Genomic DNA, 21,277 nt, shown 5'->3' with positions numbered 1-21,277 from the left:
GATATGTGGAGAATAAGATACTAAACTGAGGAATACTTCTGCGCTCTCTCTCTCTCCCTCTCCCCGGGTGCAGTCGAATAGTCAAAAAATAAGGTCCTAACTCCTATTCCTATCTCCTATTCCTTGACCTCTGGGGAGAACGTCACGGGGTCAAGGAAAGGCGATAGGAGAACTCAAAAGGACTTAGGAATAGTCGACCGCGGTGCTCAGAGAATCCGACCGGACTTTCACTAAGCTACGTCATTATAACGCGGCCGCTGATGATTGACAGCTGATGATCAGCGCCAGCGATTGACGTGCGTCTGCACTGGAGAAACTACAAAAATGGACTACAAAAAGCGCATCGTCCACTTCTCCCCATGTTGGTTTTATCAACAGCTGGTTCACTGACCGGCTTCAGGTCCAGCAGCTCCTCCTTTCTGTTTGACCGTTGTTTTATTTACTTTTCATTTGTGGTTTTAGTTTCGTTTTTGTCAAACATTTGTAACATGATTGAAATTAAAAAAAAACATTCAATTATTATCACTGTCCACACACATTTATCATAACTATTCCAATTACTATATGTCTGCATGAAAGTAACTGTTAAATATGTAAATAGGCATATTGTTTGTTTTCATGAACGGCCGAGGTGTGCGGCACTTTAAATGTTGCTCTCGCAAAGAATTGTGGGTCGGCGTAATCTCCTTTCCTATCGCATAGGAAGGTCCGTTGCATCCTATGCTAAAGGAGCTCTGAAAGGAAGCATTGGAGCTCCTTTCCTATGCATTTAGAGAATTCGAACAGCTCTTATCATGGCGGCCATTTGTTTACTTCCGGGTCACTTCTTCAGTTAGGAACCTTCCTAAGCAAAAAAGACTATTCGACTGCACCCCCCGTCTCTCTCTCTGCGCTCTCTCTCTCTCTCTCTCTCTCTCTTAAAGTGCCGCGCTAGATTCTTAAGGGCGTACTCTGAGTCCTCACAAATAAAATATGAAATTTCGGGTTTGGTTCGGGCTCGGGCCTGCAAATCAAGTTAATTGCTCGGGTTCGGGCCGGGTCGGGCTTTAATCCCGCGGGCCTGGGTCGGGTCGGGCTGGATTTTTTAGGCCCGATCTTACCTCTAGTTCAGATACAGCTGCCTGTGATTATACACTTGGCCAGTAGGTGGTTTCGTGTGCACATGAAGCTTCGAGAAATTAACCCTCTCTCGAACCAATTGGCTCAAGTGGTGCGATGCCTCATGAGGCTTCATCTCACCATCACTAGCTTGCACACAACCATGCTCTTATCGACGCTTCCATTCGTTCGTTTTTGATAACAAAATTTCGCATCCACGGGGCCAACCAAAGCTGTCTCATCAGCTTCTTCGTTCATGTTCACTGTGGTTTGTTGTCTGAAGTCATGAACGCTAGTTGGTGCTCGAGTATAATCGGTCCGCCTGAAACTCATCCAGTGAGAAACGTTCCACAGTGCAAAAATAAGTGCGATTAAAATGCGTACATTTTTTTTTTAAAGTCCTGGCCCTAATTTTTACACATTTTATTAAAAAAAGCACTGCAAACCATTATAACGAAATAAAATCTCAACATAGAAAGTTGCACACACTTGTTTGGATTATGCTAAAAGTTATTTGAAGCTTCTAGCTGCTTTTGTCTATGAAATATGGACAGTCTTTTGGGTAGTGTCTATGGGCGTTTTTTTTTTTTGCCAGGAATGGTCCTTTCCTCTCCCTGCCCTTAATATATGTGTGTATATAGTGTACTTCTTCTGTACCATTTATGTATTTAACTCTCTTGCACTACAGTAACTTTTTGACTGTCCTTTTCTCTGATTTGAACTCCTCTGTGTCTCACGGCCAACAACAACAACAACAACTCACGGCCAAGCGTAAATCAGGCTTTCCGATTGGCTGTAAAAGCCGCTACGGGAGCAAATACGAATGTCCGATGCATAAACGTAACTCTATACGTCACTAGCAAGATGGCGAATGAAAATAATGATCGATAAAATAAAATGGAGGAATGCGCCACGGAGACGAGGAGACATCGAGTCACATATTTTACTACTTTACGCATTCGTTTTGTCAGAAATAAATCACTCACATGGGCAAGCAGGGTACCGTTGTTTAGCCCCGTTTCTCTAGTTTAAGAGGAAAAAAAACACGTTTGTGACCAACCCCAGTGTAAGGGTCTCTGCATAGACCCACAAACAAATTTATCCCCAGGTACAAGGAGAGCCGAAAACGTATATTCAAGTCAAAAATTCTATTTATTATGCAAACTGAAATCAACTGATGGTAATGAACCTGATAATGAAAGAAAGAAAGAACAATTCGTTTTAGCGCACTACCTTTAATACCACAACACTAATAAATATTTAAAACTACAAGGTAGCTGAGATGACGTATTACAAAGTATAATAAATAAATCATCAGACAGTACTCACCACTCTTCAGACCTACCACACTGCATGCAAAGAAGGGTGCATATACCACGGATCCTCCCCGCAGATCCTCCTACTGCCTGACGACCAAACAAAAGAAAACACAGTATTAGTACTCGGTTGGGTTGCAAATGGTTATCAGTTGACACAGTAAAAACAACAGTCCCGGCAAGGCCAGACCATAGACAGCTTATGATGAGCTGGTTTACATCCACAGCAATTCAAAAATATTAAGAGGCTTCAACCAGGCCGCATGGCACATCAGCCCAGGCAAAGCAGCAGTCTGGCACTAAATCTTCTCAGTCTGGGGCCCTGTCAGACACTGGCACCGGTGGAGCTGACTGGCTCTATACTGTGACTGAAGGAAAAGGCTGACTCATGTCCTCTCAAGCATGGGCCTACAGCACATTAAAACTGGACCTAGAGGAAGCAGCTGCACCACGGTTCTGCACAGACAAGACAGTCCCACCACACATCTACCAGGCCTCAGACAAAGAGGTGCTAATGGCTCACACCTGTCCTTATAAAGAGGGGGAGCTTTCTCCAGCCCTACCTACAAGGGGCGGTACTCCTAACCAAGGTGCCAGCCCTCACCCTCATGACAGTAAAGCCGAGTTCACACCGGACCGAAAATCGGCGTCTTTGAGAGAGTCGGCGTCCGTGACATGAGTCTACTTGGTGTGGTCGCTCGAATCGGCCACGTCGGCATTCATTTCAGCTGACTCAAATGTATAATCCGCCATTCGAGTCGGTCATTCTTTTACCATTCTGATTGGTGGAGGCTAGCAGCTTGACTAGCGAATCAGTGAAGCCCGGAAGTGACGATGGTAAACATACCAGACAAACAGTGGAATCGAAGAAGGTGTCGACACACTCTCTCAACGCATTGTTTTGGCATCGCTTGATTGTTGTGGAACTTATCAGGACAACAGTGACTGGTGAGGACAGCGTGCTCTGTGTTATGGTCTAGAGAGGACCGGCTACTTCTGGTTTTCGTGTTTTTTGGCCCACAATACAGATTAGCGCTGCCTGTTGTTTTGGAGACATTACATCTCGCGCAAGCGCGGAACGTATGGCGTCGGCTGTAATTCCGTAGGTGTGTTGTCGTTGTTCGAGTCGGCCATATTAAGTAGCCCGACTTCATTTACCGACGCAGTTCTTCCAGTGTGGACTCGCCTTAAGAGCCTCTGTGTGTGTGTGTGTGTGTGTGTGTGTGTCTCTCTCTCTGGTGCCTGACCTCACACATGTTTCTAGCGCAAATCATTACGAAGTTATGACGCTCTAAAGACAACATGATCTTTTGTAGCGTATACGCTACAATGGGTCTCAGAGGGTTAATCCTTGCTATACTCTGAAGTTAACTGGGTTAACTTTCTAATTGTCTTAATGTGGCTGCTGAAGTTCAGGTCTGAGTCAATGACTAGATTTCTGGCTTGTTCTGAGGTTTTAAACATTGCCGATTCAAGCGGTGACTTTTATCATATGGCCTTGGCTCCAAAAACAACGACCTCAGATTTACCTTTTAATGGCAGACACGCCCCCCTTCATTTCAGTTATTGATTGACGCTGCAGCTGATCAGCCTCAGCTGATATGTCTCAACATCACTGGAGTTTCATACCGGCGTGAAGACAGATAACTGATTAAACTCATGTGAATCATTCCCAAGTTTAATATTTCTTTTTCTGATTCACCATCTAGTGAAATAATAATTGTAGGTATAAACATGAAGGATCACTAAGAACTTTATTTATTTATTAGAAAGATCTGTCTTGTCTGTTAATTACTCCATTAACTTTTATTATGGATACATGTGTACAGACACAAACTCCATCAAAAGTCTCTGAAAACGGTTAAATCTAAATGAACCAAACCTGTGAGTCTTTTGACTTGATGGAGAACCTGGAGAAAACATGGGGAGAACATGCAAACTCCACACAGAAGGCTGTCTCCAACCTGGCTTTGAACCCTGGACCCTTGTGTGACAGTGCTTACCGCAATACCACCGTGCCACCTCCAGTGAAAGCATGTTGATGTTAAAAAGAAGACGCCTGACAGGTGGGAAGAGGCGGGAACTCGCCTGCCTATATTTATAATTACCAAGACGCACAAAGTAGTCCTTGTCTTTTCAGTAGGATTCAAACCAGTTTAGTTACAGTAGTAATCCAATATCCTGTTATATGATATATGTAAATAATGAAAAATGCTCTAGTTCAAAAGCTGAGTCAAAACATTAAAGAGCAATATAGCTCCTTTTCTGGTTCACACGAGTTCAGGTTACCAGTAGAAAATGTTTACATGCCTTCATTTATTTTCCCATCATACTGAGCTGCAGCAGCTCTCATCAGCCTTTCTCTGAAACAGTTTGACCTCCTGCCCCTCCCTCCCAAATCTGTGATTGGTCAAAGTGTGTTTGTTAGAAATGCCCCCCCCCCCCCCTCCTCCCTCCTTACCTGAAGCTACTTGTTCTTCAGCTCCTCTTCCTCTAGATGTTCCTCTGTATATATTTAGTACACACTAAAAAAAGGGGAAAAGCATAAAAGGTCCTCTTAAAGATTCAACAAAAAACAGAGGTTATGAATTAATGAATGAATGGATTCAAATCACATTCATTATGGATGCAAGGTGCTCATTTGTGCCATAACTCTTGCCCTTCATGCTCTACCCATCCATCCATGTCACCCTGGTGTCTTTTTGTGAAAGTTTAACCTCTGCTCACTGATCTTGCTTTGCACTATCACATCCAGACCACTATGGGGAGACAGACACCTACCATGTGAGTGTTGGCCACCTCTTTTTGCTGGAGTGCCTCTCTGTTGATGCCCACACCAACGTGACGTGGAGCAGAGAAGGGCATCGCAACCTGAGCCTGCCCACTGGAGTGGAAGTCCGGGACGGGTTACTGTGGTTTCTACCTGTGCAGGTGTCTCATAATGGATCCTACACCTGTGAGGAAAGGTATAGAAACTTGATCCAGACTGCATAAAGGGCTCAAATGCTTCAAACGGGTGTTTTTAATAATTTGCCCTCTTCATTTACAGCAGTAATTAGGATTGAAAGAGTAATTATTGAATGAACAATCAATCTACAGCTATGTTTAATTCTCAAATAATTTCACGTAAAGATGATCGTAGTTTTAGTTTTCACATAAATATGACTCAGAGAATAAGGTAATATTACTGCAGCTGTCTCATAGTTAATCTCCTCTTCAGGGGCAAAACTGAATTACTGAGGGTGACGTTTGGGGTGTCAGTGTCCAGTGGAGAGTGTCCTGATGCACCTGAAACCATATCCATGGACCCAGGAGTCAGTAAAAGCCTTCCTTGCAAACAGCAAGAGATCTTCAAACTGGATAAGACGAGGAACATACGATGGATGAAGGTATGCCCAGCAGCATGATATCCATGTGCTGTTTTCACTGTATTTATGTGCCATACTTTTCTTCACTTGTCTCTTCACGAAGATACAATCAGTAAACGCAGAGACTGTATATAAGAAATGGACGTCATCATAATGTCATCCATTGGTTATGGACTAGGGTTTTGGCATGAGTTCCGGATTTTAGCCATCGCCGTCTTGGATTTTGACGAACACCAGTGGCAGAACAGCAACCTCGGCGTGAAGCTCCACCCATCACCTTTCCCCCCGGTCCTTTTACCCTTTTTGGTCAAATTAAACAGCGAGGTAGACTTTGGGCGATCCTTACACAGGTCTGTCCAAAGATTTCCCCCACCCTCTGACACAACTCACCACCAGATGGTGATCAGTTGACAGCTCCGCCCTCTCTTCACCCGAGTGTTCAAAACATGCAGCCTTAGATCAGACGATACGATCACTCTGCCTAAATTTTTCATAGGGTCTGGCCCATCAACTGAGACCAATTTGCCATGGGAGACCCTACCAGGAGCACCAGGCTCCAGACAACACAGCCCTCAGGGTCATAGGGACACACAAACCTCCTCACCACGGCAAGGTGATGGTTCTATAGAGTTCTATTTGTATAATATAGCACCTTTAAGTCAACTGTCAATGCCGTTCTTTGCAACTTCCTAAAATTGAAACTAGTACAAGCTTTCATTACCAAGACATTTCAGGAAATAAACATGTTTATGTTCTTGAGTTAGATGAGAAGTTGGATAACATATCTGTCTTGCTAGATATGAAGCTACAGCCAGTAGACGATTAGCTTCGCATACCGAGTGCAAGCAGGTGGAAACTCATTCCATAAACTCATTGATTACACTTTAAACAACTTTACACACACTTTTTTGGCTTTTAATCTCTTGATTTTCATCCAATTCTTTCTGAAGTTGTCTATTTGTTTAATTTTACTGTCTTTTATTTTACCTTCTGGTCCACTTCAATGTGTAGTTTTTTATTCGTCTTGTGTGAAGCACCGTGGTTAGTGTGTCTACACTTGGCCGAGAGGCGTGGGTAACCCGCTGAACCCCACTCGCGATAGGGATTGATGATTGTGTGGCGAGGTGAATGTGTGGCTGGAGGCCACCAGAACCTGACCCAAACAACGCCACCTGGGGAGTTTCACCCCAGGAAATATCCTATGAAATTCTGAATAAGACCTCAATACTTTCACAGACAACACAAGTTCGTATACTAAGACAAGACAGAGACGTGGTTTCCAAATAAAGCCAAATTTATTTGTTTCAATTTAATTAATTAATAACTGGAGATATCTGTAAAAAAAAGGGGATTAGTGGCACAAAAAAGATGAATCAAATTAGGAAAGTATAACAAATTTTATTAACAGGGGATTCTTTTATAAAAACACTAAAATTACTCTTTTGGTGACACTTATTCTGAAATTACCAAAAAGGAGTGGACAGAAGCCAACTACAGGGAGGCAGCCTACCTAAGGATGTGTTCCAGAGGTGCAACAACTTACCCACCACGCATGCTCACGGCAAATCACTGCAAATGGTGCACACTGCAACTGTGTCCCGGTCCGCTTTAACACTACAAACGGTGAAGGGAACCACTCTATCGTGACTAGCCTCCGCTATAAGCCGACTAATGCCACTAAAAGAAATAAAGCAAAACAAACATTAACACAAGCAACAAAAACACCAGTTGGTCCAGACTAACAATAATCAACAATAAAAGCAACACTAAAAGCAAGGCAAAACAGCAGCTGACAATGACCTAATAATTCAAGAAAGGTCAGTTAATTATAATAAAACCAAACATGCATTTCAATTCAATTTGTCTGCTTACAGGTCAAAATCACAAAGCCTACCTTAATAAAAAGGTGCACCGGCTAACCCAGGTACCAGCTAATGAGTACCCACATTGGAGAACTCCATTCATTCATTCGTAGATGCAGACACCAATAAGACCGGGGGAGAGAGGGAGAGGAGAGCTGCAAACAATTGCAACCTGGTCACTACATATAATTGATTTAAAGTAACATTTAAACTAGTGGCTCTATTTCCTACCTCAGAGTCAGAGGAAGCCCACACAGCAGCCAGAGAGAGACAAAGAGACAGCCAAGAGGTCACAGGTGATTTAAATACCCTCAGTCTAATCAGGAGGCAGTAGAAAGGGGTTGGCCTGAACACAAGGGTGTGTTCAAGAACCAACAACTGCAACTCTGGTTTCCCCGTCACAATTGCAATTATTTGAATGTGGAATTCCCAGTAAGCGTGGGTCATAAGCTTGTGTTGATTAAGTCCCTGCCCTTTGTACACACTGCCCGTCGCTACTACCGATTGGATGGTTTAGTGAGGTCATCGGATCGGCCCTGCCGGGGTCAGTTGACAACTTGACTATCTAGAGGAAGTAAAAGTCGTAACAAGATTTCCGTAGGTGAACCTGTGGAAGGATAATTTCCGGTCCGCCTGGGCCATTGCTTCTGTTAATACTACCACTACTGCTAATGCTACTCCTACTGCACTAACACCAAATGCAGTTGGAACCCAAGGGCCTGGGCTGCACGAGTTTTCTGCCTAAAAGCCTATTAAGGTAGTTTTTTCTTGCCACTGTTGCTGTAACGCTTGCCCCTGGGTGATGTTGGGACTTTGTATTGACTCTGAAAATCATAGTGTATTCTAGTCCTGCTCAAAGTGTCCTGAGAAGACTTCTGTTGTAATATGACACTATGAATAAAATTTAATTGAATTAAATTTGTGAAAAGTGCTCTATAAATAAAGTTGTGTCCTTATCGTGACACTAGGACTGCCAACAGGTGGAGCAGCTGGGGAATCACATCTCTGTTGATGAGAGTGGCTCCATGAGACTCTCTACTGCCTCAGAGAGGGATGCTGGGAAATACACCTGCCTGGTTGACATTAGCTTGGACGGCAGGAACTACACGGCTGCACGCAGCATCCAGCTAACTACTAACAAAGGTATGTACAGATCTCACTCGAGCCTAATCATGTTATCGTTGAGATTTGCCAGAGCAACAGGAAGGGTTAAGAAAGGGAATGTTATCTGATTAACCTTTTCCTTTTGGCTTTTTTTGATAGATTGTGGGATGATAAATATTCTCTTCTATTACACTCTTTATGTGCCTTTAGGGATTACTGTCGTTACAAAGCCTGAGGTGCTGCGCCCTCAACAGCAAGTGGTCATAGTTGAGGAGGGTAAGTAACACTCTCAAATGATATACGCTGTCATAGTAACACACATACTGTATATCTGTCAGGTTTGGTTGGTTTAATCTGCTGCAAATGCTGTCACGTCTTACTGCAGCTTTATACTCAACCTCGTCTCACAGCAGGTCATGAAATATTCCCAAAATACGATCTATTGGTTTCATGTACAGAGACATCATTTTCTGCGTTGCTCATCGGTTCTGAAAAGTGAAGACGGGCTAAAGTGCTGTAAACCTGCATTCTCTCTGCTGGCCATCAGGGGGCGACTACACTGGTTGCAGAAACAAGTCTGATTCTATATTAGTCTCTGAGAAAGTGACCCTACTTTTCCCCTGATGTATTATCTCAGTAAACATTATAAACATAAGTGTATGGTCTTAATCTCTAGTTTGAAGTCTTCTTCAATCCAGCATGATGTTCATTTAGTAAATGATGGTCCATTTAGCGTCAGACAGGCCAGAAAGCAGGGGATGCTTTAGGACGGGGGTACCCTGTGATGGACAGGTTGCTACCACGTTACCAATGTAGTTAGCTACAAAGATGACTTTAACACTTCGGTGTCCACTCTTGTGTTAATCAGATCCACCCATCGCTTCCCCACAGCCCAAATATGGTCACTTCCTTCACTGGTTGCAAAAATTTCAAGATGGCGATGGCCAAAATGCCAAACACGTGGCTGCAAAACCGTAGTCCACAAACCAATGGGTGATGTCACTACAACTACGTCCACTTCTTATCTAGTTGCTCAGCATGAAAACAATGCCATTGGAAAGTTAATGAGATTCCTTTTTCGTATTTGACAGACAAATTTAAGAGATGCACGTCACTAGCTAGTGACAAAGTATTAAATATTGAGAAATGCAATTCAATGCCACACACACACGGTAGAGGGCGCTACGTTTTTTGTAAAGACTGACCGACAGACCGAGACTCTTGACGTATATCGTCGTTAGCCTCTTTATAGCCTATTTGTTTACCTTCCGGCTTTAAACAGCCACAATTTTTCAGTGTTTGATTTATTTGTGCAAAAGCGACAAGGTACAAACAATAAAAGTATTAAAAGTTTAAATGGCGGTGTTTATGAGTGGAAACTGGAAAAGCGGTCTCCAGCGGATGTAGTTAGCGGACCAATCACAGCAAATGCCGCTGCGTTGGTGCTGCGTCGCCTCGACGCGCGTCTAGGATTTTTGGGAGGTGCACGTCAGGCCCTTGCGGTGGACGTACGGGGGGTCCGCAAGGACGTAAAGGGTCCGTAAGCCCCCTTGCGTTGTGTCAACGCGGAAGCATAACTTGGGCTTAAGTGACTAAACAGTTGATTTTATACAACACAAGTATACACGGCAGACAATGATGCACACAGAATGTGTTGCAGACAGGGGAAATCTCTACTCAGGGAGATATGTCAGAATTATACTGGTATGGTCCTTTAATCTTTCAGGAGATCTCAAAGCACTGATGCACATTTAAGACCTTTTCCAAACGGGTTTTCAGAGGTTTTCATTGGACTTATTTGTGCAACTGATGACCAGGTACAAGAGCGGTGCTGGAGTGTTATGCCTACATTGGCTTCAGCGAGGACACTGAGGCTTACATGTACTGGACTGTTGATGAGGACCACACTGACGATCTGGAGGGTGTTACCGAATCTTGGAAATAGTAAGTTTCTGCTTCCCGACATGTTATCTCAGTCTGCACATGGACATGGAGGGGGCAGAAGGGCATAAAGACTTCCTGATAAAAGGACAGAGGTGTCAAAAATACAAACATTCTATACCCGAGTAGAAGTACTGACTGTGTTCAAAAAGACGTGGTAAAAGTAGAGGTATTGATTTAACTCCTTTACTCGAGTAAAAGTGAAAAACTTCAGGCTCTCAAATGTACTTTGGAGTAAATAGTATCACTTTGACGGACAAAAATGTACTCAAAGTATAAAGTAAAAAGTGTCCCTATGAAGGACATTTCTACTGGCTGTTTTTTGCAAGGCTGACTGAATCTCTTGTCATATTAACAAGAAAAAGAATAGTCGATAAATCCTCTCAAATGTATGAAAACAAAAGTAACAAACCTGTTTTAAAAATGTGAGGAGGAAGTACAGATATTTGTTTTGAAATGAAAGGAGTACAAGTAGAAAGTTGTCAGAAAAGTGAATACTCAAGAAAAGAACAAAATTCTACTGACTCACAGCAACACAGTATTTGTATTTAGTTACTTTCCATCTCTGTTAAATGACTTCAACAAAAGTCAAATTGCTAAACCTTAATCAGCAATTAATATTTGGTTAAACAACAGTCTAATTTAAATATCTGCCTACTCGTTGCTTAATATTGCCAATACAGAGTTTAAACCAAGTAGAATGAAAGAAGAAGAAAAGAAAGATGACAATATTTTCATTCTTGCTTTGTTGCCTGATTTATTTAACTGACTGATTGATGCACCATTTGACTGGACCTGTCTCTTTTAGTGTTCATAAGAGAGGCCGGGTGTACGGCCTGTCCACTCTCAACATCTCTAAAGTTTTTCGGCAGTTCCTGAACGTCCCCATTTCCTGCTGTGTATCAAACCCAGTTCGTTCGCACTGCGGTGTTGTGCGGCTCCAAGAAGGTATTTTGCTTCTTTTCTATCAAACATAAGAGTAACAGGAAATATCAAAGACAATATCAACCCAAAAATGTACAGAAGCCCTGAAAGGCAGTGGAGAAAAAAACTGTGATGATGAATTTTTTCAGTTGGATCTAATTTGTTTTCCTGCCTGTGTTTATGACTCAAAAACAGCCAGGAAATGGTCTTGCCAGGACAATCTTGTTCCTTAAATTATTTCTTTTACATTTAAAAAAAAAAAAAAAAAAAAAAAATCTGGTATGTGAAATTATTTTTTTCAGGATTCGGCTTTGTTGTAATACACATTTTGGCCACACGTTGCTGAAATACACCACCACGCCATGTTCTAAAATGGCATTATTTCTGCTGGCCATTAGGTGGCGACTCCTCTGGTTGTAAAAACAAGTCTGATTCCATTGAAGTCTATGAGAAAATAATCGTATTTCTCACATGATTTATTATCTCAGTAAACATAGTAAACATGAGTTTATGTCTCAATCTCAAGTCTTCTTCAATCCAGCATGATGTTCATTTAGTACATTATCGTCCATTTATAGTCAAATAGACGGCGGGGCTACCTTGTGATTGACAGGTCACCACCACAACCTCCCTACTGTCGCTACCAATGCAATTAGCTACTTAGATAACTTGTGAAGAACACTATGGAAACAAACATTGTTCTTTGGGAAAGCATGATTTTTAGTCAAATTTAAAACATGACGAAGTAGTACCTCTTGTGGCTGAAATTAGTATTACAACAATAAACACTGAAAAATTATTCTGACAAAAAAAATCACCTGCAAAAACTCTTCCAAAAATTTGAAATTATATCCTGTCAAAGCCTTTGTCTTAACAGGAGACAAAACTCTTTCAGTCTGAGAAAATGGATCACCAGAAATGTTCTCACCTGCCACTCAGGGCTTCCGCACTACACACATAAATTATCCAAATTTTTCTGAACTGATATCATGAACATATTTGCTGCTACTTCTTGCTAACACACTTATGTTGCTAAGGGTGATCAGTGGTGTTTGCCATTACCAATAGACTACTGAGAATGTTTTTGCGTTTATCTCCATCACTGATTTATCATTGAGTGCGATAAACAGTGAAAGCTGATATGAAACGAGCTGCAGAGGCCAGAATTCAGGATGATTTCATCAGCCCAGTCAGTTGAATGGCTGTGTTTTGCTTCAAAGAGTGTCTTTGACAACAATATTCTTGAACATTCAAGATCATTTTTTGGCATTCTTATTCTGACATTCTATGGCACAACACTACATCTGTTTCTTCACAGAGGTAAATGGGAAGCTGGTGTGCTTCTTCCAGTGCTCAAGGACGATGATATTCATCACCACTATCACACTTAAAATGGCGAACATACTTGCAGGGACCGCCAAGGCAGTGAAGATAAATGAGTTGTTTGTGTTGAGAGATTACAGACTTCTCAGAATGTTCATTGTCAGTTTTGTAGCCTAACTGGATTGGTCATTAATTGTGAAGATTTTCAGAAAGTATTTGTACATTTGGGGGTCTCGTTATTATGGAATGGTCTCACTGGTCTGGCGCACTTGAGATCAATCTAGGCTACATTTCCTGAAACGAGTTTGACACCCCTGCTATGGCTGCATTATTCTATTTTTATGTTCAGTTTATCTCCCCACGCACGCTTTACTTTCAACTTTTAAAGCATGGGTGTTTTGTCAAACATTCCTACATATGATTCAGTCACAAATAAATAAAGTGAAGGAGCCATATAATGACAAATTGGAAAATGTGTCATCCAAATAAACTGCTTTCCACAGTACTGCTCCTTCCCGAAAGTCTACCCTTGTTTGTTAAATTTTGTTTACATGAGTTCTCAAACCATATGTTTCGTCTCTCCAGCCGACCACAGTGCTCTCTACACCAGAGTGGCTCTCTGCCTCGCTGCCTCGCTGGCCGTTCTGGCCCTCGCAGCTGCCCTCCTCTTCTTCAAAGTAGACCTGGTGTTGACTCACAGGAAACTGCTGAGACATTTTTCAAAGGTGAAAGGTGAGCGAGGTGTTTGATCTGTTGAAGTTGTGCTTTTCTGTGGAATCATCTGGTCAGCAGCGGTTGTCCTCTCTGCAGCTCGAGATGGGAAGCTCTACGATGCCTATGTTAGCTTCCTTCCTCCCGGCAGCCTGAGTTCAGCTGAGACGGCGAACTTGGCCCTGCAGACCCTTCCTCAGGAGCTGGAGAGACAACATGGCTACTCCTTGTACATCAGAGGACGCGACGATTGTCCCGGAGAAGGTCAGGACAGACACTCACCTGGTTCACATTTAAAGGAAGACTCCTTTGGAGTTTTCTGTACATTTGGGGTTTCTCCCTAAAACATGTTCTTGTGAAGAGAATACAAATGTACACGAGGCAGTAATCCATCACAGTATCATCACAATTATTCCAAATGTATTTTTATTTCATTGTGTCAGTTGTTACTGCAGTGATGCATTCAGAGACACACACATCGGGAGGATTACTGTGTAAACTCTTGATCCTTGAATTAATGCATAGATGAGATAGTAATCATGTGATCACACCAATCGAAAAACAGATTTGTGTTACTCAAGCGAGTTTGACCATGGCATTGTTTGCGTTTATTCACGCTATACATGCCGGAGGAGGCGGGGCTGACCTCCATGTAGACAGACATGTAGACCCTGGTTTCTCCACATAGTCTGGTCTGGTCTCTGGACTAATGTGAGCTACTCGTAGCCCTCTGGGGGACCACAGACAGTCTCTGGTTTCTCCACATAGTCTGGTCTGGTCTCTGGACTAATGTGAGCTACTATCTAGACCTCTGGGGGACCACAGACAGTCTCTGGTTTCTCCACATAATCTGGTCTGGTCTCTGGACTAATGACCTACTTTCGTAGACCTCTGGGGGACCACAGACACAGGAGACAACAATTCCAATTCAACGTCAGGACAACAGGAGGAGAATCTCATCACTGATATTCTTTCACACACACACGTCACCTTAATTTGTCGCTTGCGTTGAACTATTTCAACTATTTCGCAAATTTTGCATATTCGACTATTCTCATTTTCAAGTGATCATACCTAAAGAAAACATTTGTATGAATATTATATTTCATTTCTGCGAACAGATTAAACTAAATGCTTCACACTGTTCCTACTTTAATACTTAAAGGAGAAATCCGGTCATTTTTGACCCCATTTCCGTTGTCCTCAGGGTCATCCCAACTTATCAGAAGCAAAAAACCCGACAAAAATTGACGTTGCCTAGCCCGAGATCTGTATCTGCCTGGCAGCCTTCCAGACTCGCTCCAATGCTAACCCATTGGGGCACGTTATATCTGCTTTCCTGGGCCTCAGAAAACAATTCCAAGACCTATGCAACACAGGTTGGGTCCGTACGAGACACCACGGCGCTCGTTTAGCTCAAATAGTGTTGCAAAACGACATAAATATGTGTGTTTTAGCATGAAGTTACTCACCTCAAATCACCCCGTAGACATTAGCAGTAGATAGCCGAGCGCCTGTCGTCCCTCCCAGTCACCGCAGAAACGAAAACGTTTTCCTCGTAGTTTTGATTTTGTATCCATAAAGAAACGACCGAGCAGTGCAGTCGTCCTGTCCGTAATAAATCCATGAAGCTGTTATGTCCATATGTATGACTATGTTACAACATAGCAACGACTGCTTACAGCTAAACAGTAGCCGAGAGCCAAAAGTCTCGCGCAAGTTCCCGTCTCCCGACGTCCTCACTCTGGAGCTGTTTTCAAGCCAATACAGTGACAAACTTCTTTCCATCGAGCAGTGCCGTCATGTCCATATGACAGTGTAACTAGCGCTAGCCTACATAGTAAGATTGCTTAGCCTTTGTGAAAGTTGAACCTGCTACAAAGACAACAAATCTCGCGCAGTCTCAGTAGGCTAGTTGTGTTGACAGCACGAGTGGGAGTCGCCTGTGCAGACTGCAGTCTCTCATCAACAGAGTGAGATCAAAGTGACCCTCGCGCGACTGTCCAAGATTTTTCACTGTACTGGCTTGAAAACAGCTCCAGAGTGAGGACGGCAGACGGGAACTTGCGCGAGACTTGCATTGTTTTGGCTCCAGGCTACTGTTTAGCTGTAAGCAGTCGTTGCTATGTTGTAACATAGTCATACATATGGACATAACGGCTTCATGGATTTATTACGGACAGGACGACTGCGCAGCTCGATCGTTTCTTTATGGATACAAAATCTACGAGGAAAACGTTTTTGTTTCTGCGGTGAGTGGGACGGACGAGCGCCCGGCACGTTACTAGCTGAAGCTATCGTTGCTATGTTGTAACAGTCATACATATGGACGTAACAGCTTCATGGATTTATTACGGACATGAAGACTGCACTGCTTGATCAATTCTTTATGGATACAAAATCAAAACTACGAGGAAAACGTTTTCGTTTCTGCGGTGACTGGGAGGGACGACAGGCGCTCGGCTATCTACTGCTAATGTCTACGGGGTGATTTGAGGTGAGTAACTTCATGCTAAAACACAAATATTTATGTGGTTTGATTTGATTTGAGCTAAACGAGCGCCGCGGTGTCTCGTACGGACCCAACCTGTGTTGCATAGGTCTTGGAATTGTTTTCTGAGGCCCAGGAAAGCAGATAAAACTTGCCCCAATGGGTTAGCATTGGAGCAAGTCTGGAAGGCTGCCAGGCAGGTACAGATCTCGGGCTAGGCAACGTCAATTTTTGTCGGGTTTTTTGCTTCTAATAAGTCGGGATGACCCTGAGGACAACGGAAATGGGGTCAAAAATTACCGGATTTCTCCTTTAAGTACCAAAAGTACTCAATGCAGAATGGCCCACTTCAGAATAATATTACTTTAATGTTGCAACTTGTAAAGGTGGAGCTCATTTTAATTACTTTACACATTGCTGGGTAGTTTCATTGATAATAATACATCATCATGCTTAGTACCACAATATTTTGTGGGTAATTACTTCTTCAGTCCACTTGAGTTTCTGATGTGGTCATGAGTAAAGTCAGCGGATTGGCAGGAAGACTATTTCATATTTAATATAATTATTTAAAAATAAAACATGCATAATTTGAAGTTGAGAGTGGGTAATGAATTACAATATACGTTATCACAATATATATATCGTAAAATGTTTACAATCGCAATAAGATCGTATCGTGACTCAAGTATCATGGTAATATTATATCGTGCAGCCTGTCATTTACTAGTTTATTCATCATTTTATTCATAATATGGATCTGCACAGAAAATTACGCCGTAAAAATCAATGTAGTGCAGTCAAAAAGTACAATATTTGCCTTTGAGATATAGTGGAGTAGAAGTATAAGGTAACACAAATGGAAATACCAAGTAAAGTATTTGCTGTTTGACTGGCCTGTTTAATTTTTTTTTAATTTAATCATCTCCAGCCGTGCATGATGTTATTGCTGCTACAGTGCGTCAATGCCGACGACTGATAATCATCCTGTCACCGGAGGTAAAATCCTCCACCCATACTAAACCAGAAGAAGCCTCGTTGCTTGACGATCAGAACCAGCTGTGTTATGAGCAGAAAATTGGCCTTCATGACGCCTTGACACGGAATGATCCTCGAGTCATTCTGGTGGAAATCGGTGAGGACAGACTTGTGAAAAAATGTCCACCCCATGTATCACCCATTAACAGTTTAGTTTGAGACTTGTTTTGTGTCTCTTTATAGTTGTTTTGTGTCCCTTTGTGTTTTTTTTGTGTATCTCTCTGTGGATTTTTGTGTCTCTTTATAGTTGTTTTGTGTCCCTTTGTGGAGAAGCTTTGCTTCTCTTTGTAGCAACTTTGCCTCTCTTTGTGATCATTTTCTGTCTTTTTTATAGTTGGCTGAGACTCTGTAGTCATTTTGTGTCTCTTTGTAGATGTCTTGTGTCTCTGTTTGGTCATCTTGTGTCTCTTTGTGGTTGTATTGTGAATCTTTGTGTTAGTTTAGTGTCTCTTTATCAGAGTTGGTTTGAGTAACCAAAAACTGTACTCAAGTGAGAGTATTGTTACTTGAGAATAACATGACTCAAGTAGAAGTAAAAAGTAGATGTAGTAATAGTAGTAAATACTTGAGTTAGATTAAGAAAGTATTTAGTGAAAAAACTCAAGTACTGAATAACTGCTGAGTAACTAATGATTTACTGTTTCAATAATCAGAGCATGAACGTAAAATAGACAAACTATTAAATATCAATGTGCAAATTTAGATTTTGCCAAATATCCCTTTCACTAATACAATAATAAATCAAATCTTTACAAAATAACATAAATTAGGGTAAATTCAGCCACAAGAACCATTCTCTTTTCAAACGTTCTCTTCTGTAAGACTGTCACTCATTTTCATTACAAAGCTTTTGAAACCAGCCTAGTAAACAGCACTTGAGCACTCGTTGAACTCTTCAAATATTACTTGATTAACATTACTCACAAAGTTTACGCACCCCTGGCAATGCAGCAGATGTTTCGTGCCCCTGGTGCTCGGGTGTGGACTTTGTGCCTGCGCCCCTGGTAATCTGAAAGAAGACGACCAGGAGAAGGGTGGGAGGTCAGGCTGTGGGCTTGGCCCGCGCCAGGCACCCACGGCCTGCCTTACTGCCGAGCTCACGCATCCTCTCTGGTGTGCTCATGAACAACTCTCTGTTGTATACACTTGTATCTATGTAGGAAAAAAAAAGTTACATCTATAACCGGGTGCTGTCATGTAACTGCCTGGCTGCGTTTGATTGGTGAAACCGAGCCAAGCGTAGCGACTAGCATCTAGATGGGTGAAACAGTCATGTAAGAGCCTTTGGCATAATAAATAGATTGTGCATTGAATAGAAAATGTGTAAAATAATTAAGTAACATAGCCCAATATAACAGAGTCAAAGTAGCATTTCTTCTTCACAAATAACTCAAGTAAAAGTAAAAAGTATGTTGCATTAAAACTACTCTTACAAGTAGGCTACATGTTTTCCAGTAAATGTAACACGTTTCTACCCATCTCTGCTCTTTGTTGTCATTTTGTGTGTTTTTATAGTTGGTTGAAACTCTTTGTAGTTCTTTTGTGTCTCTTTGTAGTCAAGCTTATTTGAATAAATTATTAACCATGTATTCTATTGTACCAGATGGTCCTGTGGATTATAGTCACATGCCAGAGTCTCTGCGCTTTATCAAGAGGAAACAAGGAGCTCTGAAGTGGAAGAAAACTTCCCACAAAGTCACCAACCTGCGCCTAAACAGAAACTTCTGGAAGAATCTGAGGTACCACATGCCCTCAGTGCCTGCAGGGAGATTCCAGACTGTTGTCTGAGTGATAAATGGATCCAACAGATGTTGTAGTTTTGGGCCGGATTCCTGGACAGACCTTGTTTTTGTGGAACCATACGGCATCCAGAAACATATCATCTGTTCTTCATTGTCAACTGATTCATGTGAAATTGGCCTCATGAAACTAGATGTCATGTTCATTCATTGTTGAGGCTAAACGACTATAAAACCACCGAGCACCACGAGACATCAAGTGTCGTTTATGTGGTTGGACAGTGAGACAGAGTCGCTTGTGGGAAACGCTTCACTGTCCATTAATCTGAGTACACAATACAACTATGCATTTGTGTTCAGCTGAAGTGCATCTCTAAAAGCCTTGACCTCCATTGTATACTAAAGAAGAGTCTGTTACAAGACAGAGCCCACCACTAGGTACAATGACTGTAAGTAAGTAAACTGACTAGTAATTTAACAAATGATTGAATCACAGTTTGTTTTGTCATGTTGTTTGCATAAAGCACACAAACCGCAGGGTCATTCTTTATGCCCCATCGCAAACAACCCACTAGAAGTTCACTTGTAACTGAGTCTGTCCCTTTGTCAGTTAGAAACCTCCCACACACAGATTCACCATCACTGACAGATTCTATGAATCTTGCACAACCATTTCCTGTTCAGCATTTCAGAGAAACATCTTGTTTTCTTACCTGTCATTTTATCTCATGGTATCTTAGGTACCTTTACTTGTACATCTCTTTCTAGACAACTTAGTGGGGGAAAACTCCTGTGAATATTTGTGTAACATGGCTATATTTCTAAAATGACATCAAACTCATTTTTATAATACTTCACTTACAATTTTCAAAATGAAGATCTAGTGTTTTCAAGATTTTGTTACCTGGGCCACAAATAAGTATTTCTGCTTACTTGACATTTCCAAACGCATGGTTTTTGACATGCCCCATCAAAACACGTGCTTTAGGCCTATATCAAATTCCAATTGACACTCATGGTGTGTGCACAACAGACGCAAACGTCCCTTTTGCACTGTGAAATAAAAAATCAATGCAAAGATGCAAATTTGCTCTGGACAGTTTGAATGAGGCCAATGATGAGATTCGAATCAAGCATAGGCTATACATGAAATGACAACTCCACACATTAGTTGAAATATTTCAACTGGAGCCAGACATTCCCGTGACGTGGTGCCACTGAAGCCTATCAGCACTGATATTGTCCTCATGTCGTCCTGACTTTGCTGAATCAGAAATGGAGGAAACAAATGTTGTCTCCTGTATCTGTCATAGTAGTCCAGAGACCAGCTATGGTCTGTGGTCCAAACAACAAGATCGCTGCTGTATTTATGTCTGATTACCTTATTTGGAGTGTTGATGGAGCAGCTACAATGTTAGCATAGCCTAGCACCCATCAACCAGACTCAGTTCATTTTGGGTTTATCCAGCTGTGGTTAACAACTCTCAAATGTGTATATACTGTATAAATATGTATATGTGTGTATAAATATATATATATATATATATATATATATATATATATATATATATATATAAATTCTGTCTATGTATATGTGTTCATGCGTATGTGTATACATGTTTATATACATATGTATATAGAAGTTTATGCTTTGGTGTGATACTTGCCCTGTCTTCAGACTGAGAACCATGGTCTGAGTCTCCTGGGGCCCGGCATTGTCACAAATTAATGTCCCTCCTCAAAATAAACAGCTTATTTGCACTTTGTGTAATGCTTGCTCATTTGAAGGGTGAGAGCGATGAACAACAGCAAAGCACCACCAATGGAGAGCATGGCCAGTGAATTAAGACAATCTTGTGATGTTGGCTGCGGTCCAATAGTCAAAAAGTTAGGGATACTTTTCCAAATGCCTTTTCCTTGACCTCTGGGGAAAACATCAAGGGGTTAGGGAAAGATTGAAGGAGAACTTAAAAGGATTTAGGAAAAGACGGCCGCGGTGCTCAGAGAATCCAACCGGACTTTCACTATTATAATGACAGCTGATGTTCGACACAGACGATTGACGTGCGTCTGCGCTGGATAAACTACAATAATGGACTACAAAAAGCGTGTCGTCCACTTCTCCCCATGTTGGTTTTATAAACAGCTCGTTCACTGACCGGCTTCAGTCCAGCAACTCCTCCTTACAGTTTGACCGTTTGCTGTATTTACATTTAATTTGTGGTTTTAGCTTCATTTCTGTCAACTTTGTAACATGATTGAAATAAATGAAAAATTATTCTCACTGTATACACACATTTATCAACACAATTCCAATTATTATATGTCTGCATGAAAGTAATCGTCAAATATGCAAATACGC

At 41.8% G+C, this 21,277-nt stretch overlaps 1 protein-coding gene across 3 annotated transcripts in view; it reads left to right on the top strand.

The window, feature by feature from the left end:
- LOC311021665 (interleukin-1 receptor type 1-like) overlaps window positions 1-20,676 on the top strand; it is a 31,718-nt gene extending 11,042 nt beyond the window's left edge. For 2 of the 3 annotated variants that reach the window (XM_084022358.1, XM_084022357.1), the window contains 10 exons: window positions 5,170-5,380; window positions 5,635-5,803; window positions 8,613-8,787; window positions 8,959-9,024; window positions 10,566-10,692; window positions 11,498-11,637; window positions 13,522-13,668; window positions 13,747-13,911; window positions 17,070-17,273; window positions 18,780-20,676. In XM_084022358.1, the coding sequence (XP_083878484.1) occupies window positions 5,170-5,380; window positions 5,635-5,803; window positions 8,613-8,787; window positions 8,959-9,024; window positions 10,566-10,692; window positions 11,498-11,637; window positions 13,522-13,668; window positions 13,747-13,911; window positions 17,070-17,273; window positions 18,780-18,964 (1,589 nt within the window). In that variant the 3' untranslated portion in view covers window positions 18,965-20,676. The remainder of the gene's footprint in view (window positions 1-5,169; window positions 5,381-5,634; window positions 5,804-8,612; window positions 8,788-8,958; window positions 9,025-10,565; window positions 10,693-11,497; window positions 11,638-13,521; window positions 13,669-13,746; window positions 13,912-17,069; window positions 17,274-18,779) is intronic. The other variant, XR_014598033.1, reaches the window with a different exon arrangement.
- Window positions 20,677-21,277: the final 601 nt, after the last annotated feature.

Source organism: Eutrigla gurnardus, assembly GCF_963514095.1.
Source record: "Eutrigla gurnardus genome assembly, chromosome: 12".
Lineage (NCBI taxonomy): Eukaryota > Metazoa > Chordata > Actinopteri > Perciformes > Triglidae > Eutrigla > Eutrigla gurnardus.
Note: the sequence above shows the minus strand (reverse complement) of the source record. Positions and strands in the feature narration are given on the sequence as shown.